Below are 25,157 nucleotides of genomic sequence, written 5' to 3'. Positions count from 1 at the left end.
CTATCGACAGTCAACGTTTTGGGTCGAGACCTTTCATCAGTCCAGACGAAGGGCCTTGACCTGAAACGTTAACGGTCCATTTCCCTCCACAGACGCTGCCTGACCCGCTGAGCTCCTCCAGCGTCTTGTGTGTTGCTCCAGATTCCAGCATCTGCAGTCTCCGTGGGAACATGGTGTGTTGAGAGATTGGTAGGTTCATTGGCTGATGTAAATCACCCCTAGTGTAGGTGGGTGGTAGGAGAATTGTGCTGGGGGGGGTGGGGTGGGGGGGAGTCAATGAACATCTGAGAGAGAACAGGCTACAGGGAAATGCGGTGGGATGGGACTGAGGGGATTGCTCCGAGAGCTGGCATAGACTCGATGGGTTGAATGGCCTGCTTCTATGTCACGAGAAGCACGAGGAGGAGGGAGGTCCCTCCATGCCTAACAGAGAGATGGTAGGAAGATGTGACCAAGGAGATCCAAGTCAGAAGCTAAGTACCACCATCTCAATGCCTTGCTGGGAAAGGTCAGTGAAGCCCAACTACAGACGTCACACCCTGCTCCACCCGACACACTCCTCAATCACCAGCCAAACACTCGCACGTGGTCAGAGCTTGCACCCACTCCTGGCCACGGCAGACACACAGTCTGACCCGTCTGCCCTTCTCTCACTGGGATGGATGTCACACACCAAACCCCAGCAGTACCCTCACACAGGCTGGCTGCCCAGAGGAGAGGCACACACACAGTGAAGCCCGCTAACGCTCCCGGGTAGCAGACGCAAGCCTCCCAGGACCTGGGCTACAGGACGAGGGGATGTTGATGAGACATCCCAGAGCCCAGCTGCACGTCCCCAGATGTTTGGAAACAATCCTCAGCCACAGGGAGCAATGGCTCCATGGAGAATGAACCAGCTACTCCCCCAGGAGTAGCCGGACATCCCCAGCTACTACACCTGGGGATGTCCGGCTGACAGCTGGTTCACAGTCCAAATCCAGGCTGCCCTGGGACACAGCTGCTTGAGGGTGCCCTGCACCACCCGTCAGCAGCCTGGTGGGCCAATGTAACACAGCTGAGGGCTCACACACGGACCAGCAGCCGTGGTTACACCTGGCTGGCTGCTGACCTGGTGACCCTTGTAACTCTGACCTGGGTTCGGGGGACACGTGATCAGCCATGGGAGGGGGATATGGTTCTTTGTCAGACCCACCCTGGGGACTGGGATTGCCAGCAGGTCATCCCGTGGGTGTCAGAGGGTGCCCATGTGGCCCCCGTCCCACTGTGGGACTTGGCACAGCACAGGAGCAGACCCCTCAGCCCCAGGCCGATGGGGATGCCCCTCTGCACCGGTCCCATTTGCCCGCGTTAGGCCTGAATCCCTCCACCCCATACCTGTCCAAACGCCTTCTAAATGTTGTACCTGTACCCACCTCACCACCTCCTCCGGCAGCTCGTTCCACACACCCACCACCCTCTGTGGAAGACTTACCCCTCAGATATCCTTTAAAGTTCTCCCCTCTCACCTTAAACTTGTGCCCTCCACTTCTAGACTCCCCTGCCCTGAAGAAAAAGACTGACTACCTGTTCTATCTGTGCCCATCACTATGTTATAAACCTCTGTAAGGTCACCCCTCAGCCTCCTACGTTCCAGTGAGAGTAACCCCAGCCCGTCCAATCTCGCCTTACAACTACTGCCGTCCACTCCAGGCAACACCCTGGTGAATCTCTTCTGTACTCTCTCTATAGCTATCACATCCTTCCTGTAGTGTGATGCTCAGAACTGTACACAATACTCTGAGTGGGGCCTAACCAATGTTTTGTACAGAGACAACATGACGTCCCAACTCTTGTACTCAGTGCCTTGGCCTAAAAAGGCAAGCACATCAAATGGTTTCTTCGTTACTCTATCCACCTGCATTACCCCTTTCACCTAGGACTTGCACCCCAAGGTCTCTCTGTACATGAATGCTCCTAGTCCCACCAGAATTTGACCTCCCAAAGTGCATTACCTCACACTAGCCTGGATTAAGTTCCCAGACACTCGGGAGTAGGAACTCCCGGCGACTCACTGACATATATCCAAGTCAGGACAATATGAGAGGAGGTCACCGTGCCAGTGATGAAAACGTCCCCCTGGGATCCAGTTCCTAGACCGATCTGTTTCAGCGATGCCGATGGAGCGCGAGGTATTGATGCAGCACAGTTAGACCACAGAGTACTCACTGTTCCCACCCGGTTGATGGCACAGGTGAAGCAGTTGTTGGCGATAGCTGCATTCCTGGCTTCAATGGGCCACATTGGTTCACTGCAACAGTGACAAGAAGTTAACTTAACAGATGATTCCATTCGACAGGTGGAAGGTAAAAGCTCCCCAGCTTAAGGTGTCTCGGGAGCATTTGCTGATGGCCCATTTCTTTGGCTGAAGCGGTGTAAACAGTAATCCAGGTCTGCAACTTCCCTCTGGGATTCCATCAGTGACACTGGGAGAACACCACGGACGCTCAAAGTGGCTGTGCGGGTTGACTCTGTGGTTAAGAAGGCACATGGTGTATTGTCCTTCATCAATCGGGGAATTGAATTTAGGAGCCGTGAGGTATTGTTGCAGCTATACAGGACCCTGGTCAGACCCCACTTGGAGTACTGTGCTCAGTTCTGGTCGCCTCACTACAGGAAAGATGTGGAAGCCATAGAGAGGGCACAGAGGAGATTTACAAGGATGTTGCCTGGAATGCGGAGCATGCCTTATGAAAGCAGGCTGAGGGAACTCGGCCTTTTCTCCTTGGAGAGACGGAGGATGAGGGTGGACCTGATAGAGGTGTATAAGACGATGAGAGGTATTGATAGGGTGGATAGTCAGAGGCTTTTCCCCAGGGCTGAATTGGTGGCCACAAGAGGACACAGGTTTAAGGTGCTGGGGAGTAGGTACAGAGGAGATGTCAGGGGTAAGTTTTTTACTCAGAGAGTGGTGAGTGCTTGGAATGGGCTGCCAGAAATGGTGGTGGAGGCTGATACGATAGGGTCTTTTAAGAGACTGTTAGATCGGTACATGGAGCTGAGTAAAATAGAGGGCTATGGGTAAGCCTAGTAATTTCTAGGGTTAGGGACATGTTCGGCACAGTTTTGTGGGCCGAAGGGCCTGCATTGTGCTGTAATTGTTCTATGTTCTATATGCACCCTGTTATCTGTACAGGTCCTCCCCAGATTATCGGTGCCCGATTTATGGACAGCCCCCACATATGGACGAGCATCTGGGAGATTGGCAGGATGGACAGGGACGGGGGTGGATCTGCCAGCCGCTGCAGGCATCTTCTGCTGGGTGGGAACGGGGTATTTCCCCGTGCCTTCTCTCCCCACCACCCCTCGAGCCACAACAGTTGGGGGATGGGTGGAGCTGAGCAGACTCACTCACTCACTGTCAGTGAGGACGGCCGGCCGGGGGGGCGCTCCCCCCGTGCCTGCTCGATCCCCTGTCCCCGCTGTTTCTGGGATCCTCTCCCACACACCATGGTTGTTCATTAACCACTTATGAACAACTTTCAGGAACAGAACCCTGTCATAACCTGGGGACTGTGTGTAGTGCCAATAAAACCCCTTCAAAGTACAACACTGGCAAAGTATAACTGATAAGTAATGACCTTAACTTAGATCTAACAACATGCTTTGACCAAAGTGGAGCAAATGTCACCAGTACTTGCAGCTGCAAAGCAGTTTCACTCTCACAGGGATCTTCACACTCCTCCTGCTGCAGTAACTGGCTGGTCTGTCTGACAACAGGGAGGAGTGACAGATCTCAGAGTGCATGCCCACAGGTCCCTGAAGGTAGCAGGGTGGCAGATCTGACGGTTGTTGATGTGGTTAGTGTTTGTAATTATATCCTGGGGTCAAGCAGACACAGTCAGCACAGCTGGAAGGCAATGGGTATCCCGGTTCCAATGGCCTGCTTCCTTTTACCAGAGCAGAGTTAACCATTAGCCAGACCAGGAGTACTGTGTCAGCTCTGGGCACACCATTGGGAGGGCACGGGGCACAAGAGAGAGCATGGGGCATGAGGGAGGGCACAGACTAGAGCTATGAAGAGAGACAGGCTGGTTCAGGGCTACTTTCTTTGGAAGAAAGGAGGCTTAAGGGAGATTTAATGAAAGTGAACAGAATTATGAGCAGTCTAGACCAGGTGAAGAGGAAGGAGCTGTAACTGTGAGCAAAGAGGTCTGTAATTAGGGGCTGACTTAAGATAGTTGGTGGAATGATTAACACTGAGTTGTGGAACATTTTTCTTTCATCCAGAGAGTGCGGAGGGTGTGTAACTTATTTCCTGAGTGTGGTGGAGACAAATGAGGATGAAGTCCCAGACTGACACTCGAAGAGCCAAGACCCGCAGGACTAGGGGCTATACACCAGCATGTACAGGTACGATGGACCAAATTGCCTCCTTCTGTGACATTAACTTCTGGTTCCACCTCCAAGAAGGCAGCAGGTCCCTTCCAGAGCCAGCGGTCTGGGAGGGGGACGTACAGTGGAACACTTGTGGGTTTGTCTGAAATGGCAGAGGAGTTGAAATGGGTTGGGAGGAGAATTCTCTCGCTTTGGTACCCCTGTGGTGATATCCTGGGGCTGAGATCACTGGCTTCTGACAACCAGGGTCATCTTCTGAGGAGTCACATGCGACTCTGGTCACCCAGGTTTCCTGCTGAGTCCCAGTGACCTTCCATCACAGCCCTGAGGACTGGGAGCAGCCAGTTTCATGGACAGGGTGGAAACACAAAGCCACGTTGCAGCATTTAATGTGACGTAGCTGCGACTGTCAGACATCGGTAGTGTAGTCAGTGCCAGTGACCCGGGTTCAATTCCGGCTGCTGTCTGTAAGGAGTTTGTATGTTCTCCCCGTGTCTGCGTGGGTTTCCTCTGGGTGCTCCGGTTTCCTCCCACATTCCAAAAACGTACGGGTTAGGAAGTTGTGGACATGCTATGTTGGCGCCGGAAGCGTGGCGACACTTGCGGGCTGCCCCAGAACACTACGCAAAAGATGCATTTCACTGTGTGTTTCGATGTACATGTGACTAATAAATAAACATCTTATATCTGGGTAGGGCAGAGATGGTGGCACACCCTGCAGGGTGGGCCAGCTGTGCACACACGGAGATAGTGGCACACCCTGCAGGGTGGGCCAGCTGTGCACACACGGAGATAGTGGCAGACCCGACAGGGTGGACCAGCTGTGCACACACGGAGATAGTGGCAGACCCGACAGGGTGGGCCAGCTGTGCACACACGGAGATAGTGGCAGACCCGACAGGGTGGGCCAGCTGTGCACACACGGAGATAGTGGCACACCCTACAGGGTGGGCCAGCTGTGCACACACGGAGATAGTGGCACACCCTGCAGGGTGGGCCAGCTGTGCACACACGGAGATAGTGGCAGACCCGACAGGGTGGGCCAGCTGTGCACAGCAGCATTCAGCGTGTGGCTGGCACAAACCGCTCCAGTACTTGCAGCCTCACAGCACCTGGCTGCTCCTACACTGACACCTCACTGTCTGTGGAGCCCGTCACAGGGAACCCCTTACTGGAGGTGACAGCAGCTCCACGGCTTCACCCAGTCTGCCACCAGACCAGGCCTTCACCAGCTTGCCCTGCCTGTTCACAGACTTCTCCAGTGCCAACAGGCTGCCCTGGTTTCTGCTCACCAGCCACATTGTCAGACGGCTGCCCGATGGTACAGTTGCACTGGAATAAACCGCCCCAAGTGGTCATCTGTGGTGCAGTTAAAACCTTCCTTGGATTTTGTCAACAGTAGGTCCAGGAGATGGTTTGTTTGCAGAGAGCATCTTCAACCTCATTCAGCAACATCACTGAAGACGAGGACAGTAAACAGTCTGGCCCCTGCTAATCAGTTTACGGACCTTTCTACATGGCTACCAACAAGTGCTTGTGAAATCCTTCTGTAATCAGGTAGCCAACACACCTTGTAAAGCAGCACTATAGTCCTCACCTGCAGCTATTCCAAAGCAGAATATACTCGGTCACCTGAAGCCAGCCAGCACCACGCAGTTGGAACAGAGCCAAGATATGGACAAGGCAACACCACAGCCATGGCAAGTATGAGGTCACCCGTTCTGATCGAGAATGCTCACAGCCATTCTCTGAAAATCTGAGAAAGGTCCTTGGAGCTGAGCTATGATCCTGGTGTCCCTGCACAAAGATGGACAGGTGTAAGAATCGGTCAAAAGGTCAGTGAGGCACTGGCCGGTACCTTACAAAGGCCGAAGACAAAGGAGAGGAGATGATGCTTTTGTTGTTCCCAGCACTGATCAGGCTTCCTCCGTGGGGCCAAGGTACGTTGGGCTTAGATAGATTAACTAGAATGAAAACATCGCGATGAAGGGTTGCAGAAATTTGGCTTATACTCCCCTGATTTTGAATAGCTAAGGGGCAAGCTAAACAGACTTTCAAAAGGAATAAACTGTTACAGTTAGATGGGACCATCCAAAGCAGGCCAACCTCAGGCCACCGGAGCTATGCCGGAGGGGATGGGGAAGCATTATTTGGCTCGTGACATGGTGGGAATCTGTGACCCTCTCCACCAGTTCATACCCGGTCAATTCAAAGCTGCAAACCTCCACACGAGGCTCAATTTATATTCATTTCATCACTGGCCCATCCCCAGCTGCCCTTGAGAAAGTTGCGCGGAGCTGCCCAAGTGTGGCTTAGGTGCCAGAAGTTACAGTGGTGCATTCTGCGGAGGGAATAAATATTTAGGAGTAGAAGGGATGCCAATCAGGCAGGCTGCTTTGCCTTGGACAGTGAGCTTCTGAGAGTTGTTTAACGCTGCACACCTTCAGGCATGGGGGGTTGGACCAGCACATTCCTGATCCGTGCATTGTAGACACTGGGAAGACTTTGAGGCATCAAGAACCACTCACCACAGGATAGGCAGCCCCTGACCCAATCACGTAGCCAGGGAAAGTTTGGGCCCACAACCACCGCGATCTGCCGGACGTTGATGGCAGAGGTCAGTATAAAGCAACAATGCCAAGGGGAGGTAGTCAGGCACCCACTGGTCATTAGCTGCTAATTGCCACTCATCAGCCTAGGCCAGAATACTGAGCAGCTCCTGCAGGGTGGACTGCTTCACTATCAGGTGGTGGTGATCTGGGTCAGACTTCCCAGAGAGCTCACCACTGGAAACAACAGACTCTCTCTGGATAAGATATCTTTATTAGTCACATGTACATTGAAACACAGTGAAATGCATCATTTGCATTAAGTGTTCTGGGTGCAGCCCGCAAGTGTCGCCACGCTTCCGGCGCCAACATAGCATGCCCACAACTTCCTAACCTGTACGTCTTTGGAATGTGGGAGGAAACCAGAGCACCCGGAGGAAACCCACGCAGACACGGAGAGAACGTACAAACTCCTTATAGACAGCAGCCGGAATTGAACCCAGGTCGCTAGCCCGGAATGCCCCAGAGGGGACCTGCGTTCAGCTGAGTTGTCCCCTGGTCCTCAGACAGTGGACCTGGTACAGCTCTGTGTACGGAGAGACTCTCTGGCAAAGGGGATCCCAGGTCGAGGTGGAGCCCGGGGTGAGAGGGATCCCTGGAGTACCAGCTGTCTGTGGTTTTGTGCAGGAGGTGGCAACTTCTCCTCTCCCTGGACAGAGCACGTCTGCTACATCCCATCCCAGGGGGACAGCTGTAGTCTCCACAGACCCAGGGAAACAGTTCCACGTTTGCCCAGGGTTACAGCGCCGGGTGTCCCGGAGCAGAACCTCCGGCTGGAGACCTCCTCCCCTTCTGCGGCAGGTTGTCCTGCTGCACAGGCCCAGTCCTCTGTCACGTTGGAAACCCAGTCCCCGAACTCTCTCCTCCTCCTCCTCCTCCCCCACCCCCCCACAACCCCAGCCTCCCTCCTTCCCCCTCCTCCTCCTCCCCCACCCCCACAACCCCAGCCTCCCTCCCTCCCCCTCCTCCTCCTCCCCCACCCCCACAACCCCAGCCTCCCTCCCTCCCCCTCCTCCTCCTCCCCCCCCACACCCCCACAACCCCAGCCTCCCTCCCTCCCCCTCCTCCTCCTCCCCCACACCCCCAGCCTCCCTCCCTCCCCCTCCTCCTCCTCCCCCACACCCCCACAACCCCAGCCTCCCTCCCTCCCCCTCCTCCTCCTCCCCCACCCCACAACCCCAGCCTCCCTCCCACCCCCTCCTCCTCCTCCTCCCCCACCCCCATAACCCCAGCCTCCCTCCCTCCCCCTCCTCCCCCACACCCCCAGCCTCCCTCCCTCCCCCTCCTCCTCCTCCTCCCCCACACCCCCATAACTCCAGCCTCCCTCCCTCCCCCTCCTCCTCCTCCCCCACACCCCCCCACCCCAGCCTCCCTCCCTCCCCTCCTCCTCCTCCCCCACACCCCCAGCCTCCCTCCCTCCCCCTCCTCCTCCTCCCCCACACCCCCATAACCCCAGCCTCCCTCCTTCCCCCTCCTCCTCCTCCCCCACACCCCCCCACCCCAGCCTCCCTCCCTCCCCCTCCTCCTCCTCCCCCACCACAACCCCAGCCTCCCTCACTCCCCCTCCTCCTCCTCCCCCACACCCCCACAACCCCAGCCTCCCTCCCTCCCCCTCCTCCTCCTCCCCACACCCCCATAACCCCAACCTCCCTCCCTCCCCCTCCTCCTCCTCCCCACACCCCCATAACCCCAACCTCCCTCCCTCCCCCTCCTCCTCCTCCCCACACCCCCATAACCCCAACCTCCCTCCCTCCCCCTCCTCCTCCTCCCCACACCCCCACAACCCCAGCCTCCCTCCCTCCCCCTCCTCCTCCTCCCCACACCCCCACAACCCCAGCCTCCCTCCCTCCTCCTTGACCCCCCCAAACCCCAGCCTCCCTACTCTTCCTCCTCCTCCCACAGCCCTACCCACCCACGCTCCTCCTCTTCACCCCCCACCCACCCACCCCTCGGCCTCCCTCCTCCCCCCCCACCCACCCTTCGGCCTCCCTCCTCCCCCCTACCCCCCACCCCTCTGTCTCCCTCCTCCCCCACCCCCCGCACCCTCCCTCCTCCCCCACCCTCTGGCCTCCCTCCTCCCTAACCCCCACCCCCCACCCTCCCTCTCCAGGAACGTGCTGTGTTCATCAGACCTCCGGCCTGATCATGAGCAAAGGGCCCAAAGCCAACTCCTTGCAGACGGTCAGTGGGAAGAACTGGCAGCAAGGCTCCTGGTGACCTCTGGCTCACAGCCACACGGCCGCCACGTCACATACACATACACCTCATGTATCCCGCTCACATACGACGAAGGTGCCACAGGTAGGAGCCCAAGCTGGACCCTGCCCAGCTGCTCTGGTCTCCTCCCTCAGTCCACAGACGTGCATCCCGGGAGGTGAACTGCCATAGGCGTAGGCGAGTGGTAGACTCTGGGGGAGCTGATAGAATGCGGACACAGTGGTATGAATGAAGAATCAGTGTAAGTGGGTGGTTGGTCAGTTACGGACCCGGTGGGCCGAAGGGCCTGTTTCCGTACTGTACCTCTATGACTCGCGGCGTAGTGGACAGGTGGATGTTCCTGGGTAACTGGAAGCCGAGTGCAGAGGGTGGGGCCCACCAGCCAGCTGCATTTTGCAACTCAGATAAAAATACAGAACAAGGGCAGGAGGGTGGAGGACCAGGTCATCAGCGACAACCCCTGACCACCGCGCTGGGCATCCCAATAACGGCCAGCACCCTGCCCTTTGGACCACTGCCCTCTGCACCCATGAACGCCCAAGGCTGTCTATTGCAGCTTCTACCATTTCCTCCTGCAAGAGAGGAAGGTGCTGGTAAGGTAGACTGAGCGAGCTCGGGCTTTCCTCTTTGGAGAGGAGGATGAAAGGTGACTTGATAGATGTGTACAAGATGATAAGAGGCGTAGATCGAGTGGACAGTCAGAGACGTTTTCCCAGGATGACCACGGCTAACACAAGGGGACATAATTTTAAGGTGATTGGAGGAAGGGAGAAGGGGGATGTCAGGGGTAAGTTTTTTACACAGAGAGTGGTGGGTGCACTGCCGGCAGAGGTTGTGGGGGCAGATACATTCGGGACATTTAAGAGACTCTTAGACACATGAATGATAGAGAAATAGGGGGCTATGTGGGAGGGAAGGGTTGGATAGATCTTAGAGCAGGATAAAACGTCGGCACAACATTGTGGGCCGAAGGGCCTGTAGTGTGCTGTAATGTTCTATGACGCGTTCACCAGTGATGAACAGCTGGACGTGTGGGTAACTTGTGAGATTTGGGTGATTATGGTTTATTGGCAAGCAGGTGGGAGGGCAAGTGAATGGTAGGAATAGCTGGTGATGGACACAGGTTGCTGGTGAGTGGGAGGGGGAGGCGCGGTGCAGGGGAGGGGGAGGCGCGGTGCAGGGGAGGGGGAGGATGCACTGGCTGGGGAGGGGTTTGATGATATATTCATAAAGATCATGAAAGTTCCATCAGCATTACGCTTGTGGTTCAAATCTGAAGGTCACCATGTTGGACAGCTGCTGCTGGGGCCCAGGGTGGGTCACGCCGGTGTCCCCAGGCCCCACCCCGGAGCATCTACCTCCTTCTCTTCACACAGGCACCTGCCTAGTGCCCCTCATCCAGCTCCACCAAGGCTGGGTTCGACCTGCCTCCCTCCAACTGCACTCCCACAGCGGCTTCCGTGAGAACTGACAGCCACGCCTTCAGACTACACCCCTCTCCTGCAGCTGTGCAAGCAACAGCCCGAAAATGTGTGCTGAACAATGTGCAGGCAGAGGCTCCACCCTCTGAGACGTGTGCACAGACCACGGTTACAATTCTGCACCAGATCAAACGCACACGCTTTATTCGTACGTGTCTATCAGCACAGTCGGGTGCTCCCCATCAGCACCTTACTAAACAAAGAAATTCAAAAGGTGAACCTATCAAAACAATGCACTTTTAAACGAGCATAAGAAGTCGATACGTCACAGTCCATGAGCATTTTATCCCCAGAGGGAGCCTCATGCTGAGCAGCAACAGCTGCATTTTTATCAAAGTCATCCGCTGCTTTTAGAAAGTAAATACCGACCAATAGCTTAGAAGGAAGTGATGGACTTGTTTGGATCTGTGATCTTCTGTTGCAATTTGTTACTGGAAAGGAGCGTTCAAAGTTTGATATCGGATTGGTGCTGTGGAGGGCAGTATTGCCCAAATCTCAGACAAAACTCGAGGGTTAACGGGGTAAGTTCTGGTACCACAGCAAAATGACATTGCCTTGGCTGAGCAAGGTCACAACAGCCTGAAAACCATGGGAAAATATTTAGTATTTGCTTCTGATGCATTCACGAGTACTGAGACCTTCCCAGGGGTGGGTGCTGACTGACAATCTGCCAATTGGAGCCCAGTGATGTCCAACAGACCTCACCCCACCACATCCCCTGACACCCTCGATTCCTCTTCCGGCCCAGCTCGGTGTAGGAACCTGTGACACTCTAATTCCCAGCCTCTAACCAGTGAGCGGACACTAGCCCCAAGCTCGGTGTTCCTCAGCAATGCTCCCTTTAGAGGGAACAGTTCCACACAATTACGCCAGTGCTGGAAGTCCATCTCCCCCTCGCTGCCATGATACACAGCTCACATTCCCACTCAGGATGAATATTCAGAGGAATAGAGAGATGCAGCACAGAAATGGGCCCTTTGACTCACTGAGTCTGCACTGATTATCAACCAGTCATTTACTCTGATCCTACATTAATACAAGGATTGAGTATGCAGAACCCCAATCGATTAGCTGCCAGTGATGAAACGGCGCTCCCAGCTTCACCGTAAACAGAGAGAAATTTATGCTCATGTGCTGAGTTTAAATATGACAACATGCTCAGATTGAATTAGAAAGGTTCCATCTGGTGAAGGTACCTCCGTCAGTACCTTGCACAGCTTTCCAGCAAGGTCCTTATTTGGTTAATTGGACTTGCATTGCAGGCCCGTTAGTCTAGATATGCATGTAATTTAAAGCTGTGCATTAACATGGAGATTTCCTTCCTGAATACACCCCACCCACCCCTCCCCTCCCATTCCTAGTTCTCAACCTGAAGATTGCCAGTGTTTGGTAACGGTAGCTATTAGAAAACAGAAGACACTTTCACTGTCAAATCACTTGTCTAGTGTAAAGTTTCACCACAGTTAAAAGATGTCCCATGTTTTGCCCAATGCCAGCATATAAATGTTACTGACAAAACAAACTGCTCCTTTATACCAAGGCTACTTTGCTGAAGCACTCTAGGGTTCTGGCTAAACTCTGTGAAACGTGACTAAAGGTTACCATTAAATTGCTTTATACCATTCCCTTACCTCAGCTCCCCCACAGTAGCACAGGGGTTGAAGATAATTTCAGCTCCATTAATGCTGTACATCAACCAGTTCAAAGGGTGGTGTCGACCGTAGCAGATATTTACAGCAATCCGTCCAAACTGAGTCTGAAACACTGTGTGCCCAGTGTTTCCCTCCATGTAATATGTAGACTGTAAACAGAGAAATATAATTGTCACAAGTCCTAGAACCATAGAACATAGAACACTACAGCACAGAAAACAGGCCATTTGACCCTTCGAGTCTGTGCCGAAATGTTATTCCGCTAGTCCCATTTCCCTGCACCCAGTCCATAACCCTCCAGACCTCTCCCGTCCATGTATCTATCCAATTTATTCTTAAAGCTTAAGAGCGAGCCCGCATTTACTACATCAGATGGCAGCCTGTTCCACACTCCCACCACTCTCTGAGTGAAGAAGTTCCCCCTAATGCTCCCCCTAAACCTTTTCCCTTTCACCCTAAAGCCATATCCTCTTGTACTTATCTCTCCTAATCTAGGTGGAAAGAGCCTACTCACATTAACTCTGTCTATAGCCCTCATCATTTTGTAAACCTCTATCAAATCTCCCCTCATTCTTCTACACTCCAAGGAATAAAGTCCTAACCTGTTCAATCTTTCCCTGTAACTCAACTCCTGAAGACCCGGCAACATTCCAGTAAATCTCCTCTGCACTCTTTCAGTCTTACTGATATCCTTCCTATAGTTAGGTGACCAGAACTGCACACAATACTCCACATTTGGCCTCACCAGTGACTTATACCTCACCATAACATCTCAACTCCTATACTCAATACTTTGATTTATGAATGCCAGGATGCCAAAAGCCTTCCTTACAACCCTGTCTACCTGCGACGCCACTTTCAGGGAATTATGTATCTGAACTCCCAGATCCCTTTCTTCCTCCGCACTCCTCAGGGCCCTACCATTTACTGTGTATGTCCTACCTTGATTTGTCCTTCCAAAATGCAACACCTCACACTCGTCTGCATTAAATTCCATCTGCCATTTTCTGGCCCATTCTTCCAGTTGGTTCTAACTGAGTTAGAGTTGGTCCAGTTGTCCTGCAATACACATTAGAGCTGACCTGGCCCCTGGCCATTCCTACATTGACACTGGGTGAAACCTGGCAACAGCACCGTGGAAGCCCATTCAACACGTGGAGCCAGCAGGTCACAGAAGACCCAACGCCACCTCACCAAGGAGGACCTGAGGTGTCAATCATCTCGGTTTAACCAATCCGTTTTGGATCAGCCAGACCGAATGACTTCTGACTGACCCACCAGGTTCCTTCCAACTTTGCCCTTGCATTTCACACTTCCACTAATGTCCATTCATTTCAGACTTCCACAGAACAAAAACCTTTCATCCAAAAGCAAAATAATAGATATTGGAAAATGGAAATTAAGAAGAAAATGCTGAATGTACTCAGGTCAGTGGACTTCTGCTAGGCCAGAGCAAGAGGTAATATTTCAGGGCAATGACCTTAGATTTGAGTATGTACAGCATCTTCTGTTTTTATTTTATACTGAAAATAAACCTTCGTTAATCAATTTTTAAAAATCTTGAATCTTTTTTTGAAACAGAGGTGTGGGAGTCCCAGAGCAAAAGCATTGGACTGCTGCTCCTGCAGGTTCCCTTCTCCCAACACAAATTACTTGGATGCTCCAACCCCTGCCTACTGCTGACCAAACTTTCCATGGCTCAGGTTCCACTGCCCTGTGCCGTGTTGGTGTCTGGGGACAGGACGCTCTCCTGGACGCCGGCCTTTGGCTGACAACGACACCCGTTAACAATCAGAGAGGCCACCGAATGATAAACAGGACAATGGTTTCCAGCAAAGCCAAGCAAGAAACCACTGGGTTGTCGTAAAAACCCATCTGGCTCACAAGCGTCCTGCAGCGGAGGAAATCTGCCATCCTTACCCGCTGTGGACTGTCAGTGACGTCAGACCCACCAATGTGCACAACTCTTCGCACTCCTGCAGTTCAGGGGCAATTAGTAACGGACACTAAGTGCATGGCCAGTGACATCCACAGATTAAAAGATTCCAATAACCAGATGATGAGGGCACAGGTTTAAGGGGCAGGAATGTGTCTGGCCTGAGACAAACAGTGTAAGGTGGTGCTTGGTTGACGAGCCCTGCCGGGTTTACATGCACTGTCTCTCTGCTCCCTACCTACAGTGCGATGATTCTCTATAACTGCGCACCAAGCACTTGCTGTCGAACCAACCCCGTGCATTACGTGACATTAGGGCTCGAGCACTGAAAGGAGACCTGCCCACAAAAGCAGACACCACTGGAGGCTGTTGAAATGGATCCTCGGCTGGGCAGGGAGCAAACCCAGGAACCTGGTGCGTGAAGCTGAGAGGCTTTGTGAGGTGAGGGCAGGAAATCAGCCTTTTACGTGAGGCAGCATTGCGAGGTGATGGCCAGACGTACAGCATTACAGACCCAGCCCAGCGCAAAGGAAACTTACAGAATCTCACTTGATTGGTCAAGGTTAATGATGCAACCCCGGGATACAGCACAGGCTACTGGAGCACAGCAGCACTCCCACGTCTCGCACACTGATGGCAGTTCCACCATGACAGTCATTTCTCCTCAGGGCACTAAGTCACTCTTCACTGCAGAGAAAGGGGCCAGGAGTTGTAGGAGGGGATCCCTTCCGTGTGCAACATCGCACTGGGCTCGGGGGTCTCAGGATATGCCAAAAAATTAAAAGAGATGGTTAGAAAATTGAAAAAAAATGTTTTAACATTGTTAAAAAGCTATAAAGGGCACTCGTGGACTGAAAATCAATTTAAACGATTCACGTAAATAAATAACCTCCCCACTCCCAGGACTGATGTCTCTCCTCACTAAGCAGGGCAGTGGGATGGGAGGGTCCACGTGGCACCAGGTTTAGCCCATCACACACACATACACTTGGGGATGGGTTTTACGGGAGCCTGCAGAAGACAGTGCAGCCCCAGGGGACTCCGTGAGGATATACCAGGCAGCACAGTGTAGCTGATGCCAGCACTGGGACATCTGTGGGGATACCCGGGCAAGAAGAAACATCTGCTCTGGTCAATGAATCCTTCACAAATACAGAGACAAAACTGCACACCGACCACTGCACACATTCCCTTACTCCTGAAACCCAAGCCCTGCAGTGAAGGCCAGCGTACTCCTCCCTCACTACAAGAGTCACCTGACCTGCTGACCATGTCCAGTGATTCCGACTTTGTTTCCAGATTTCCAGCACCTGCGGTATTTTATAGGTTGGTTAGTTTTACTGTGGCCATCGGAAAATTCATGATACAAGTTCCAGGGGACATTCTTAAATCAAGGTATTGGGTATAAGAGTTGGGATGTTATGGTGAGGTTGTATGAGACATTGGTGAGGCCAAATTTGGAGTATTGTGTGCAGTTCTGGTCACCTAACTATAGGAAGGATATCAGTAAGATTGAAAGAGTGCAGAGGAGATTTACTAGAATGTTGCCGGGTCTTCAGGAGTTGAGTTACAGGGAAAGATTGAACAGGTTAGGACTTTATTCCTTGGAGCACAGAAGAATGAGGGGAGATTTGATAGAGGTTTACAAAATGATGAGGGGTATAGACAGTTAATGTGAGTAGGCTCTTTCCACCTAGATTAGGAGAGATAAGTACGAGAGGACATGGCTTTAGGGTGAAAGGGGAAAGGTTTAGGGGGAACATTAGGGGGAACTTCTTCACTCAAAGAGTGGTGGGAGTGTGGAACGAGCTGCCATCTGATGCAGTAAATGTGGGCTCACCCTTGAGTTTTAAGAATAAATTGGATAGATACATGGACGGGAGAGGTCTGGAGGGTTATGAACTGGGTGCAGGTAAATGGGACTAGCGGAATAACGTTTTGGCACAGACTAGAAGGGCTGAATGGCCCATTTTCTGTGCTGTAGTGTTCTATGGGACAATGGAAACCTTCATTTATATTCGTCACGGACAGTCAACAAGGATAAAAAGCAGAAAACTGCAGATGGGGTAAACCTGAAGATAAAACAGAAAATGCTCAGCAGGTGCCTTGTGCAATATTTAGGAATGATTTTGATCTAGATGTTGGGGCGTGAGAAAGAAATTTGCAGATGATGCAGGGACTGGCCGTGTGGTTGGTTTTAGCAAGGGAGGAGGCAGACAGATACAGATGGTCAGGTCAGTTGGGCTAAATGAAAATGGCACTTCATCCAAGAAGTGTGGAGTAATACAAGAGGGGAGGTGCAGCATGATGAAGGGAGTCTACAATAAGTGGGAGCATGCTGAGTGGTGTGAAGGAACAGAGAGACCTTGGCGTGTACGTCCACAGATCATTAAAAGGCAGCGGGAGAGGGAGAAAAGATGATTACAGGGGAATATCGGATGCTTTCCTTTATTAGTCAAGGGAAAGAAAGCCAGGGCAGGGAGGCGATGCTTGAATCGTCCAAAACACTAGTCAGACCACAGCTTGAGCACTGCGTACAGTTCTGGTCTCCACATTACAGGAACGATGTGATTGCATGGGAGAGGGTGCAGAGAGATTTAAGGAGATGGAAAACTGTAGCCACGAAGATTAGATGGGCTGGGATTGTTTTCTTTGGAACAGAGGTTGAAGGATTTAAAATTATGATGTGCCTAAAAAAGTAAATACAAAGGACTCATATCCTCTGACTGAGCAGCCAAAGGTTTAAAGTAATTGGTAAAGAATTTGAGAGAGGGACGATGAGGAAAAGTTACAGAGATCTGGAGGTCATTTCCTGAAAAGGGTAGTTGAGGCAGAGGCAATGATCATGTTTAAAACATACAGTAATACCTCATACGGTGAGGCTCATATCACACAAGATCCTTGTAGTGAAGCTTGTCCAGGAGTCTCCTCTCACATGTTATTTGGTCTAGTAAATAAATATTTGTCTGTTTATTTAATAGTTGTGTATGTGGTTCTTGTTTATTTATACATAATGAAATTGTGTATAATAAAGTGGATTCCAGGAAGACATCCCTTTGGTAATACGAGGTTTGACTGTACAGGGGGTGCTCTGGAAGAGCCATGACCTGCAGGGTATAGACACTGTGCTGGAGGTGGGATCGGGCTGGAGTTGGGACTGGGCTGGGCAAGACCTGCTCAGCAGCTCACGTGTGATGGGCTGAAATGTAAATTTGTTTTGGTTGTAGAAATGAACTGGCACACTTGGGAGAATCAGACAGCATATTTAACAAACAACGGATCCACAAGTTGTGTGTTCCCCTCCCACACCAACAATGATGCAACCTCCTTAGCAGCTGGAACGTTATTTACCAGTTGTGATACCTTTCTAGACAAATCTAAAGGTACATTAAAGAGATAAAAGCATCAAAATCACTTTCTGCAGGCAGCTTGGTGAAAAAAAAGGCCGACAATTGTCGAGCAGTTATCTTGTACAACAGTAGCACTGCTTCACACTCGCCCAGAGATCTCATGCTGCCAGGATTAGGCAGTCTAATGGAGTTATGAGCTTCTCATCATAAATCAAAGCACTTCCAGCCATTTATAAAGGATAGGCCAGAAAATGCAATTAACTGGTTTAATGTCTTCAAGTTTCAAAAACAAAAAAAAAATCAGGGTGATTTTTCAGAATATAGTGATTACACAAGAGTCCCAGCTGCTTCTCTAAGACAGTTTGCAGCTGTTGTTTGAAAGCAAATCCAAGACATGAAATTATTAGCTTTCTTTGGAGAGAAACTGGAAGCAGAGAGCTTGATCCTTAGACTAGGACTGATCTTGCAATACTTATTCAGCAAAATATGTGAATTCTTTTGAAAACAAAGCTCACCATTTTAATTATCATTAGCAGACAGGTTTACACCAAGAAAGACAAGGCTTACAACACAGTACTGGGCTGCAGCTGTGGTTTACATGATAGATAAACTTCCTGAGAATGATGCCGTCCAAGGGGAGAGGCACAGGGTGCTGGCAGGATGTGGTGGGCTTTGTGTGAACTGTGATAAGCAGAAATCAGTCCCTGCCCCATAGGAGAGAAAAGAAAGGATCAGGGAGGAATGGCTTGAAGTCTTCGCCGAACAGCCTCTAATGAAGTCTACAGAACAACTTCTGGATGAGTTGTGGGCACAACCACCACCTCACAGCTCCAGCGACTTGGGTTCAATCCTGACCTCTGGTGCTGTCTGTGGGGAGTTTGCACACTCTCCCTGTGACTGTGCGAGTCCCCCCCTCCGCAGCACCCCCCCCCACCCCCCCCCGGGTGCTCCGGTTTCCTCGCACACCCCAAAGACATGCGGGATGGCAGGTTGATCGGCCGCTGTGCCCCTAGCGTGGGGGCAAGTGGTAGAATCTGGCTGGGGTGGGCGGCAGCTGATGGGAATGCGGGGAGAACAAAATAGGGTTGGTGTAAAGGTGCGGTTGACGGTTGGCGTACACTCAGTGGGCTGAAGTGCCTGTTTCTGTGCTGTATCTCTGAGTCAGTAACTGGCTCTGCTGCTAAATGGTGGGCATTTAACCATCAGACTAAAACAACACTGCCTTAACCACAAGTTTACTAGCCCAAGTAGCATCAGGAGTGAGCAGCCCTCCCCTCATCCACTGCTACACCTACATGCCATGCAAGTACTGGCATATTTCGTGAGGATCTGAAGTCCCCCACATTCCTGCAACTACTGAGACTTGGACTGGCACACATCCAGCACACCTGGCTCCTGGACCCAGTTGACATTCCATGTGCAAGACCAGACGTTGCCCGGATTATTGGACTGTACAGGGCAGAGAGCTGGGGCTGATCCAGTCCTCATTTGCCATCCGCCCATACACGTGATCTCATATCCCTTACTGGAATATTGGGAAGAAAGCTGGCACACATCACAGGCACCATCGCTCCCCTTCCCCTCCATGCAGAAAGCCAGAGCCTAACCAGCACACGCCCCATTACAACAGGGCCTGCTGGTCACCTCTGTTAGTAACAACGCTTCTGGCAGTTCTGGAGACAAACAGTGGAAGGATCAAGACCACGGGACCAAGAAAAGAAGAGCTGGGACCCTCTGCTCTCCCAGACGACCCCAGAGCAATGGATGGCTTTAACCAAGAAGGAGGAGGTCCTACAATCAGATCAGAGGGTGGACATTACACCAGGGACACACCAGAAACTCTGCAGTCTTCCTGCCTAGACTAAATGGAGCCATCATCCTCATGGGAACAGCCAGAGTTTTGCTCAAGGTTTATGGTAAATTGTGATTCAACAGTATTTGTTGCTGCACATTAGTGCGTTGTGAATGGGAGCACAATGTTGGGTAGAATTATAACACCAGACAAGGGGAGATAGTCCAAGGTTAAAAAGAAAAGCATGAGAAAGTATTGGAGCAAATCTAAAAAACTATCAGAGCACATTTAATGTGGGGCGTCTAAAATGGTTTGGCATAAATAATAAGTTATATTTCCAGTAAAGTGTATCACGTACAGGCTAGTTCTCACTCATCTTCAGAATCAAACACTCTATTGTCTTACTACTCTTTCCTACCTCATTTAACGTCTACTGCATGCATCTGGGCTGATCCTTAATGGCTCATACAAAGGATGTGCTCCGTATAAATAAAACACATTAGACAGCCATCCAGTTCTCAATGTTAATAAAATGCAATAGCAGTGCTCTTAAAATGATTGCCAGTTCCTGTTGTATATTTAGGCCTCATTGCGTTTAATAACAGTTGCGTAGAGTGACTGTGATAAGTGCTTCCCTCTGAAATTAATGTGCAGTTTCCACTTTAATCTGTCTGCTGATGGTGCAAAGTCATAGATGTCAACACAGCGCAAGCTCCCAAATTCCTCAGGAAACTTCTTCATTAATCAGGATCAGGGGCAGATAGTATCGAGAAGGCTAACAGCACTCGGGCCTCAGCCACTCAATGACATGGAGAAGGGATCAGACCGTAATACTTTGAAGTTTGCTTACGACACACAACTGGGATTAAAAGTCTCGGGGGAGCATAAAAAGCAGCTTCAAGGCAACAGACAGATTGAGTGAGTGGGCAAGGACATGGCAGACGCAGTACAACTTGGGAAAAAGTGGCGAGGACGTCTTGCCTCGTTTATACACGGCCTCGGTGAGACCACACCGTGAGTACTGTGTGCGGTCCTGATCTCCTGCCTCAGGAAGGGTATACTTGCCTGAGGGGGGAGTGCAGACTGACTTTGAGGAGAGCGGGATTGTCAAATGAAGAGAGATCGAGTTGACTAGGTAGTCATTAGAACTTAAAGAGAAACTCTGACAGGACTAGAATACTGACTGTGGGAGAAAGTTTGCAGAGGGATCTGAACCAACTGGAAGAATGGGCCAGAAAATGGCAGATGGAATTTAATGCAGACAAGTGTGAGGTGTTGCATTTTGGAAGGACAAATCAAGGTAGGACATACACAGTAAATGGCAGGGCACTGAGGAGTGCGGAGGAACAAAGGGATCTGGGAGTTCAGATACATAATTCCCTGAAGGTGGCGTCACAGGTAGACAGGGTTGTAAAGAAGGCTTTTGGCATCCTGGCATTTATAAATCAAAGTTCTGAGTATAGGAGTTGGGATGTTATGGTGAGGTTGTATAAGACATTGGTGAGGCCAAATGTGGAGTATTGTGTGCAGTTCTGGTCACCTAACTATAGGAAGGATATCAGTAAGATTGAAAGAGTGCAGAGGAGATTTACTAGAATGTTGCCGGGTCTTCAGGAGTTGAGTTACAGGGAAAGATTGAACAGGTTAGGACTTTATTCCTTGGAGTGTAGAAGAATGAGGGGAGATTTGATAGAGGTTTACAAAATTATGAGGGGCATAGACAGAGTTAATACGAGTAGGCTCTTTCCACCTAGATTAGGAGAGATAAGTACGGGAGGACATGGCTTTAGGGTGAAGGGGGAAAGGTTTTAGGGGACCATTAGGGAGAACTTCTTCACTCAGAGAGTGGTGGGAGTGTGGAACGAGCTGCCATCTGATGTAGTGAATGCGGGCTCACTCTTAAGCTTTAAGAATAAATTGGATAGATACATGGACAGGAGAGGTCTGGAGGGTTATGGACTGGGTGCAGGGAAGTGGGACTAGTGGAATAACGTTTCAGCACAGACTAGAAGGGTCGAATGGCCTGTTTTCTGTGCTGTATTGTTCTATGGTTCTAAAGTTCCGCCTGGCTGGTACATCCAGAGGAGGTTACAGGCAGGAGATTAAGGATTGAGGTTATTCCAAAGAGGGTGTTGAACCTGTGGAATTTCTACCACAGAGGCCAAGCGGCTGGATGTTTTTGAGGTGGTAAATTTTTTAGATACAGAAGGCATTGAGGGATTTAAGGAGAGGGTGGTGGGGGAGAGCCATGACTGCGTTGAATGGCGGAACAGGCTAGAGGGGCTGAATGGCCTCCTCCTGCTCCTATATTCTATGTTTCTATGTCCAATCCTTGATGTTGCACCAAGTGGCTGAGAGGCCACACTACTTCCAATTACCTCACATCTTGTCCTCACTGTCACCCACCGGACTGGCCCACAGTCCCCAGAGCCTCCTGTGCAACATTCTCATCCAAATTAAATCCCTCCGTGGCCTCACTTTTCCACATCTCCACAACTTGACACATCCCTTGAACCGTCAGCCCCTAGCTGAGCATCCCTGACTGTGAGAACCCCTCCCCTACTTTCCAACACACCAGCCATTCAGGCGTCAAGCTCCCAAATTTAGCAGAGGAACAGGAAGAGGACAGTGGGAGAGATCTGCACAATAACCAGACTGAATGGGTTTCCCTCCAAACATCACAAGGGAGGGGTGAACAACAACACCCTCATCAAATTAATGACTTAATTCTCCAGAAATATGGAGAGTTTGATGGAAACAGGCCACCAGGGATACTTGGTACTTCTTCCACTGTTAGAGAAACCAATGAGAAGATTTGGAAGCACGGCCAACTATTATGAGGATTTATTGAGATCCACAGATTTGAAAAGGGCTAATTCTGAAAGGGGAAGGCAAAGCAGGTACAGGCAACCGCAGACGCATTAGATGTACTTCCATTCCATGTAGAAAGTTAGTGGTCAGTTAGTATGACAGTAACAACAGGGTTGCCAGCATCAGCAACCTGTTACCTCCAATCCAAGCCCTTAATCCATTATCCCAAAACCACAAGCCACATTCCTCAGTTAGCAATTCCCTAAAACGGGATTTATGTTCATTAGGAAAGGCAGGGCTGATTAGGAGTCAGCACGGTTTTGTGCAGGGGAATTCACATCTCACAAATCTGGTTGAGTTTTTTTTTGAGGAGATAACTGAGACTATTGATGAAGGCAGTACAGTAGACGTGGTTCACCTGGACTTCAGCAAGGCTTTTGACAAGGTCCTGCAGGGTTAAGGCACAAGGGATCTGATAAAGGATACAAATGCAGGTGGTCTGATGAGCAAGTTTGCAGATGACGTGAAAATTGGGGTTGTAGGTAGTGAAGAAGATAGCCCAAGGACGCGGTGGGATATAGATCAGATGGAGAGGTGGCAGATGGGATTATTACAGAAAAGAGGTGAGGTTATGAATTTGGGAAGTCAAATTCAGGTATATAGAGTAAATGGCAGGGACCTTCAGAGCGTTGATGTACAGAGACCTTCCAAGTCCATAGCTCCCCAAAGTGGTGACACAGGTGGATAGAGCAATGAAGAAGGCATTTGGTTACCTTCATAAGCTGAGGCATTGAGACGCCATGTTACAGCTGTACGAAACATTGGTTAGACTGCATTTGGAGCATTGTGTACAGTACTGGTCGCCACCACTATAGGAAGGGGGTGGTAGCAATAGAGAGAGTGCAGAAGAGATGTTGCCTGGAATGGAGGGCTGTGGTTATGGGGAGAGATTGGACAGGCTGGAGTGTCGGAGGCTGAGAGGTGACCTTATAGAGGTTTGTAACATCATGAGAGACAGTCAGAGTCTATTCGGGGCAGTGGAGTCTAGAAGTAGAGGGCACAAGGTGAGAGGGGAGAAATTTAAAGCAGATTTGAGGGGGAAGGTTTCCACACAGAGGGTGATGACTATCTGGAATGAGCTGCCAGAGGAGGTGGTGGAGGCAGATACAGTTACAAACACTTAAAGGGTGTTTGGACAGGCGCACTGACAGGAAAGGCCCAGGGTGATATGGGTCTAATGCAGGCAAATGGGGCGAGTGTAGAGGGGCGTCACGGTCGCCGTGGGCAAGGAGCGTCCACTTCAGTGCTCTACGATTCTATGGAAATCCCCACACTCGAATTCACCAAAGTCCTCAATCCCCAATATAATCCCACTCTCAGCTCTCCGTGAACAGTCAGAAAGCCACAGGCTGAAGACCCACACACACGTCCAGGCTGAGAATCCAGTGTAGTCCAGTGGGGTGTTGCTTGGTCAAAGGGTCTCTGTCAGATGGGATGTGTAACTGAGGCCATGCTGCTCTCTTAGATGGGCCTAGAAGAGCACATGACAGTACTCTGAGGAGCAGGGAGGTTCTCCTGGTGTCCTGATTATTTCTCTCAATCAACATAACCAAAAGGGTTAACAGGTCAATACCTGGTTGGTGCTGGAGGCAGCTTACTGCTGTGTTTCTCACCGATCTGACGATGGAGCACTCTGGGGAGGTCCTCACAGGGACATGAGAAGTGGTGCATAAAACCCAGACCTTCCTTTCAATCCCCAGTCAGCTGCAGGGTCAGTGGACAATAACATAAGCAGGGTCCCTTCCTTGGGCCAGGGGTTATGTCTGCAGCTCTCCGTCACCACAGCACGTCTTCACAGCACTGAGCAGGAGCTCCCTGCCCCAGTCAGTTCAACATCAGGGGGGCATCGTCAATCGGGAACACAACCTCATTACGGTGTTGCCACTGAGTAGCCAAAGAGACTGGACACAAGTGTCTCCTGCTGCAATCATCATGCTTTATACATTGAAGGGCTCAACATTTAACTTTGTTCTTACCTCATTAAAGTCTCCAACCCTGGGAATGTGGTTCTTCCTAGTCTTGCCCAGAACCCTGCCGGAGTTTGAAATCACCACCGCTGTGTTCCACAATGTGTCTCCGTGAAGCTCATCCCGCTCCAGGATTGGGGACACGACAACTAGGTTGTACTTCCTTGCAAGCTGCAGGAAGGGAGGCGGCGGGAGGGGACGAGAGAGCAGGAAAGAGAGAAGGAAAAACAAAAACGGTAATGAGAACCTGGTTTGTAGCTGATGAAAGGCCGGTGAAATGTTAATTCCATTTCTCTCGCTATGGATTCTGAGCATATCCAGAGCTTCCCGTTTATTTCAGATTTTTAACATTCTAGGTATTCTTTCAAATTTGGACCGGTCAGGTTTTGACAAAAATTAAGAGGTGAAACGAGCAGAGCCACTGACTACTCCACTTTTACTTACGACGCACATATTTGATGTCGGAATGCTGTGGAGCAGGGAGGATGCAGGACACCACCGCCAGCTCTGCCACAAGGGACGGTGTGGGGGTGATGGGCAGAGGCAGCACAGGACACTCTGCCACAGTACGGGAGGACCATGATCACCCTCCACAGGCAGTTCTCAGCTCCTGGGGGGAGGCAGCAAGTAACCCTGTCCCACGGGTCCGGCAGATGTGCTGAAACAGACTGCAGAAAACAGGCCCAGGGCATTCTGGCAGCTTTCCAAGTTACAGCCACTCCCAGCATACACAGCTAAGGTAACTCCAGGTGTCAGGTCCCTCGGGGGTCAGTACGTACGGGCCCTGCATCAGGTCCATCCGTGGTAAACTGGAGCTCTGTCATTGAGAACCAGATGTGGCTGCTGGCTCCGGATTCTGCCGGGCCTTTTGCTGCTGCTGTGACACCGGATTTGAGGACCGTGTTTAT

At 51.0% G+C, this 25,157-nt stretch overlaps 1 protein-coding gene across 3 annotated transcripts in view; it reads right to left on the bottom strand.

Moving 5' to 3' along the window:
• The window catches only part of upb1 (ureidopropionase, beta), an 82,139-nt gene that overhangs the window by 14,562 nt on the left and 42,420 nt on the right, over positions 1-25,157 (bottom strand). The window contains exons 5-8 of one of the 3 annotated variants that reach the window (XM_052032061.1): positions 24,259-24,420; positions 13,276-13,392; positions 12,313-12,482; positions 2,206-2,287 (exon numbers count right to left, since the gene is read on the bottom strand). In XM_052032061.1, coding sequence (XP_051888021.1) covers positions 2,206-2,287; positions 12,313-12,482; positions 13,276-13,392; positions 24,259-24,420 — 531 coding nt within the window. The remainder of the gene's footprint in view (positions 1-2,205; positions 2,288-12,312; positions 12,483-13,275; positions 13,393-24,258; positions 24,421-25,157) is intronic. The other 2 variants (XM_052032063.1, XM_052032062.1) reach the window with 2 other exon arrangements.

This window comes from Pristis pectinata, chromosome 17 (assembly GCF_009764475.1).
Source record: "Pristis pectinata isolate sPriPec2 chromosome 17, sPriPec2.1.pri, whole genome shotgun sequence".
NCBI classification, from domain to species: domain Eukaryota; kingdom Metazoa; phylum Chordata; class Chondrichthyes; order Rhinopristiformes; family Pristidae; genus Pristis; species Pristis pectinata.
The sequence above is the reverse complement of the archived record's forward strand: the minus strand, read 5'-3'. Positions and strand labels throughout refer to the sequence as shown.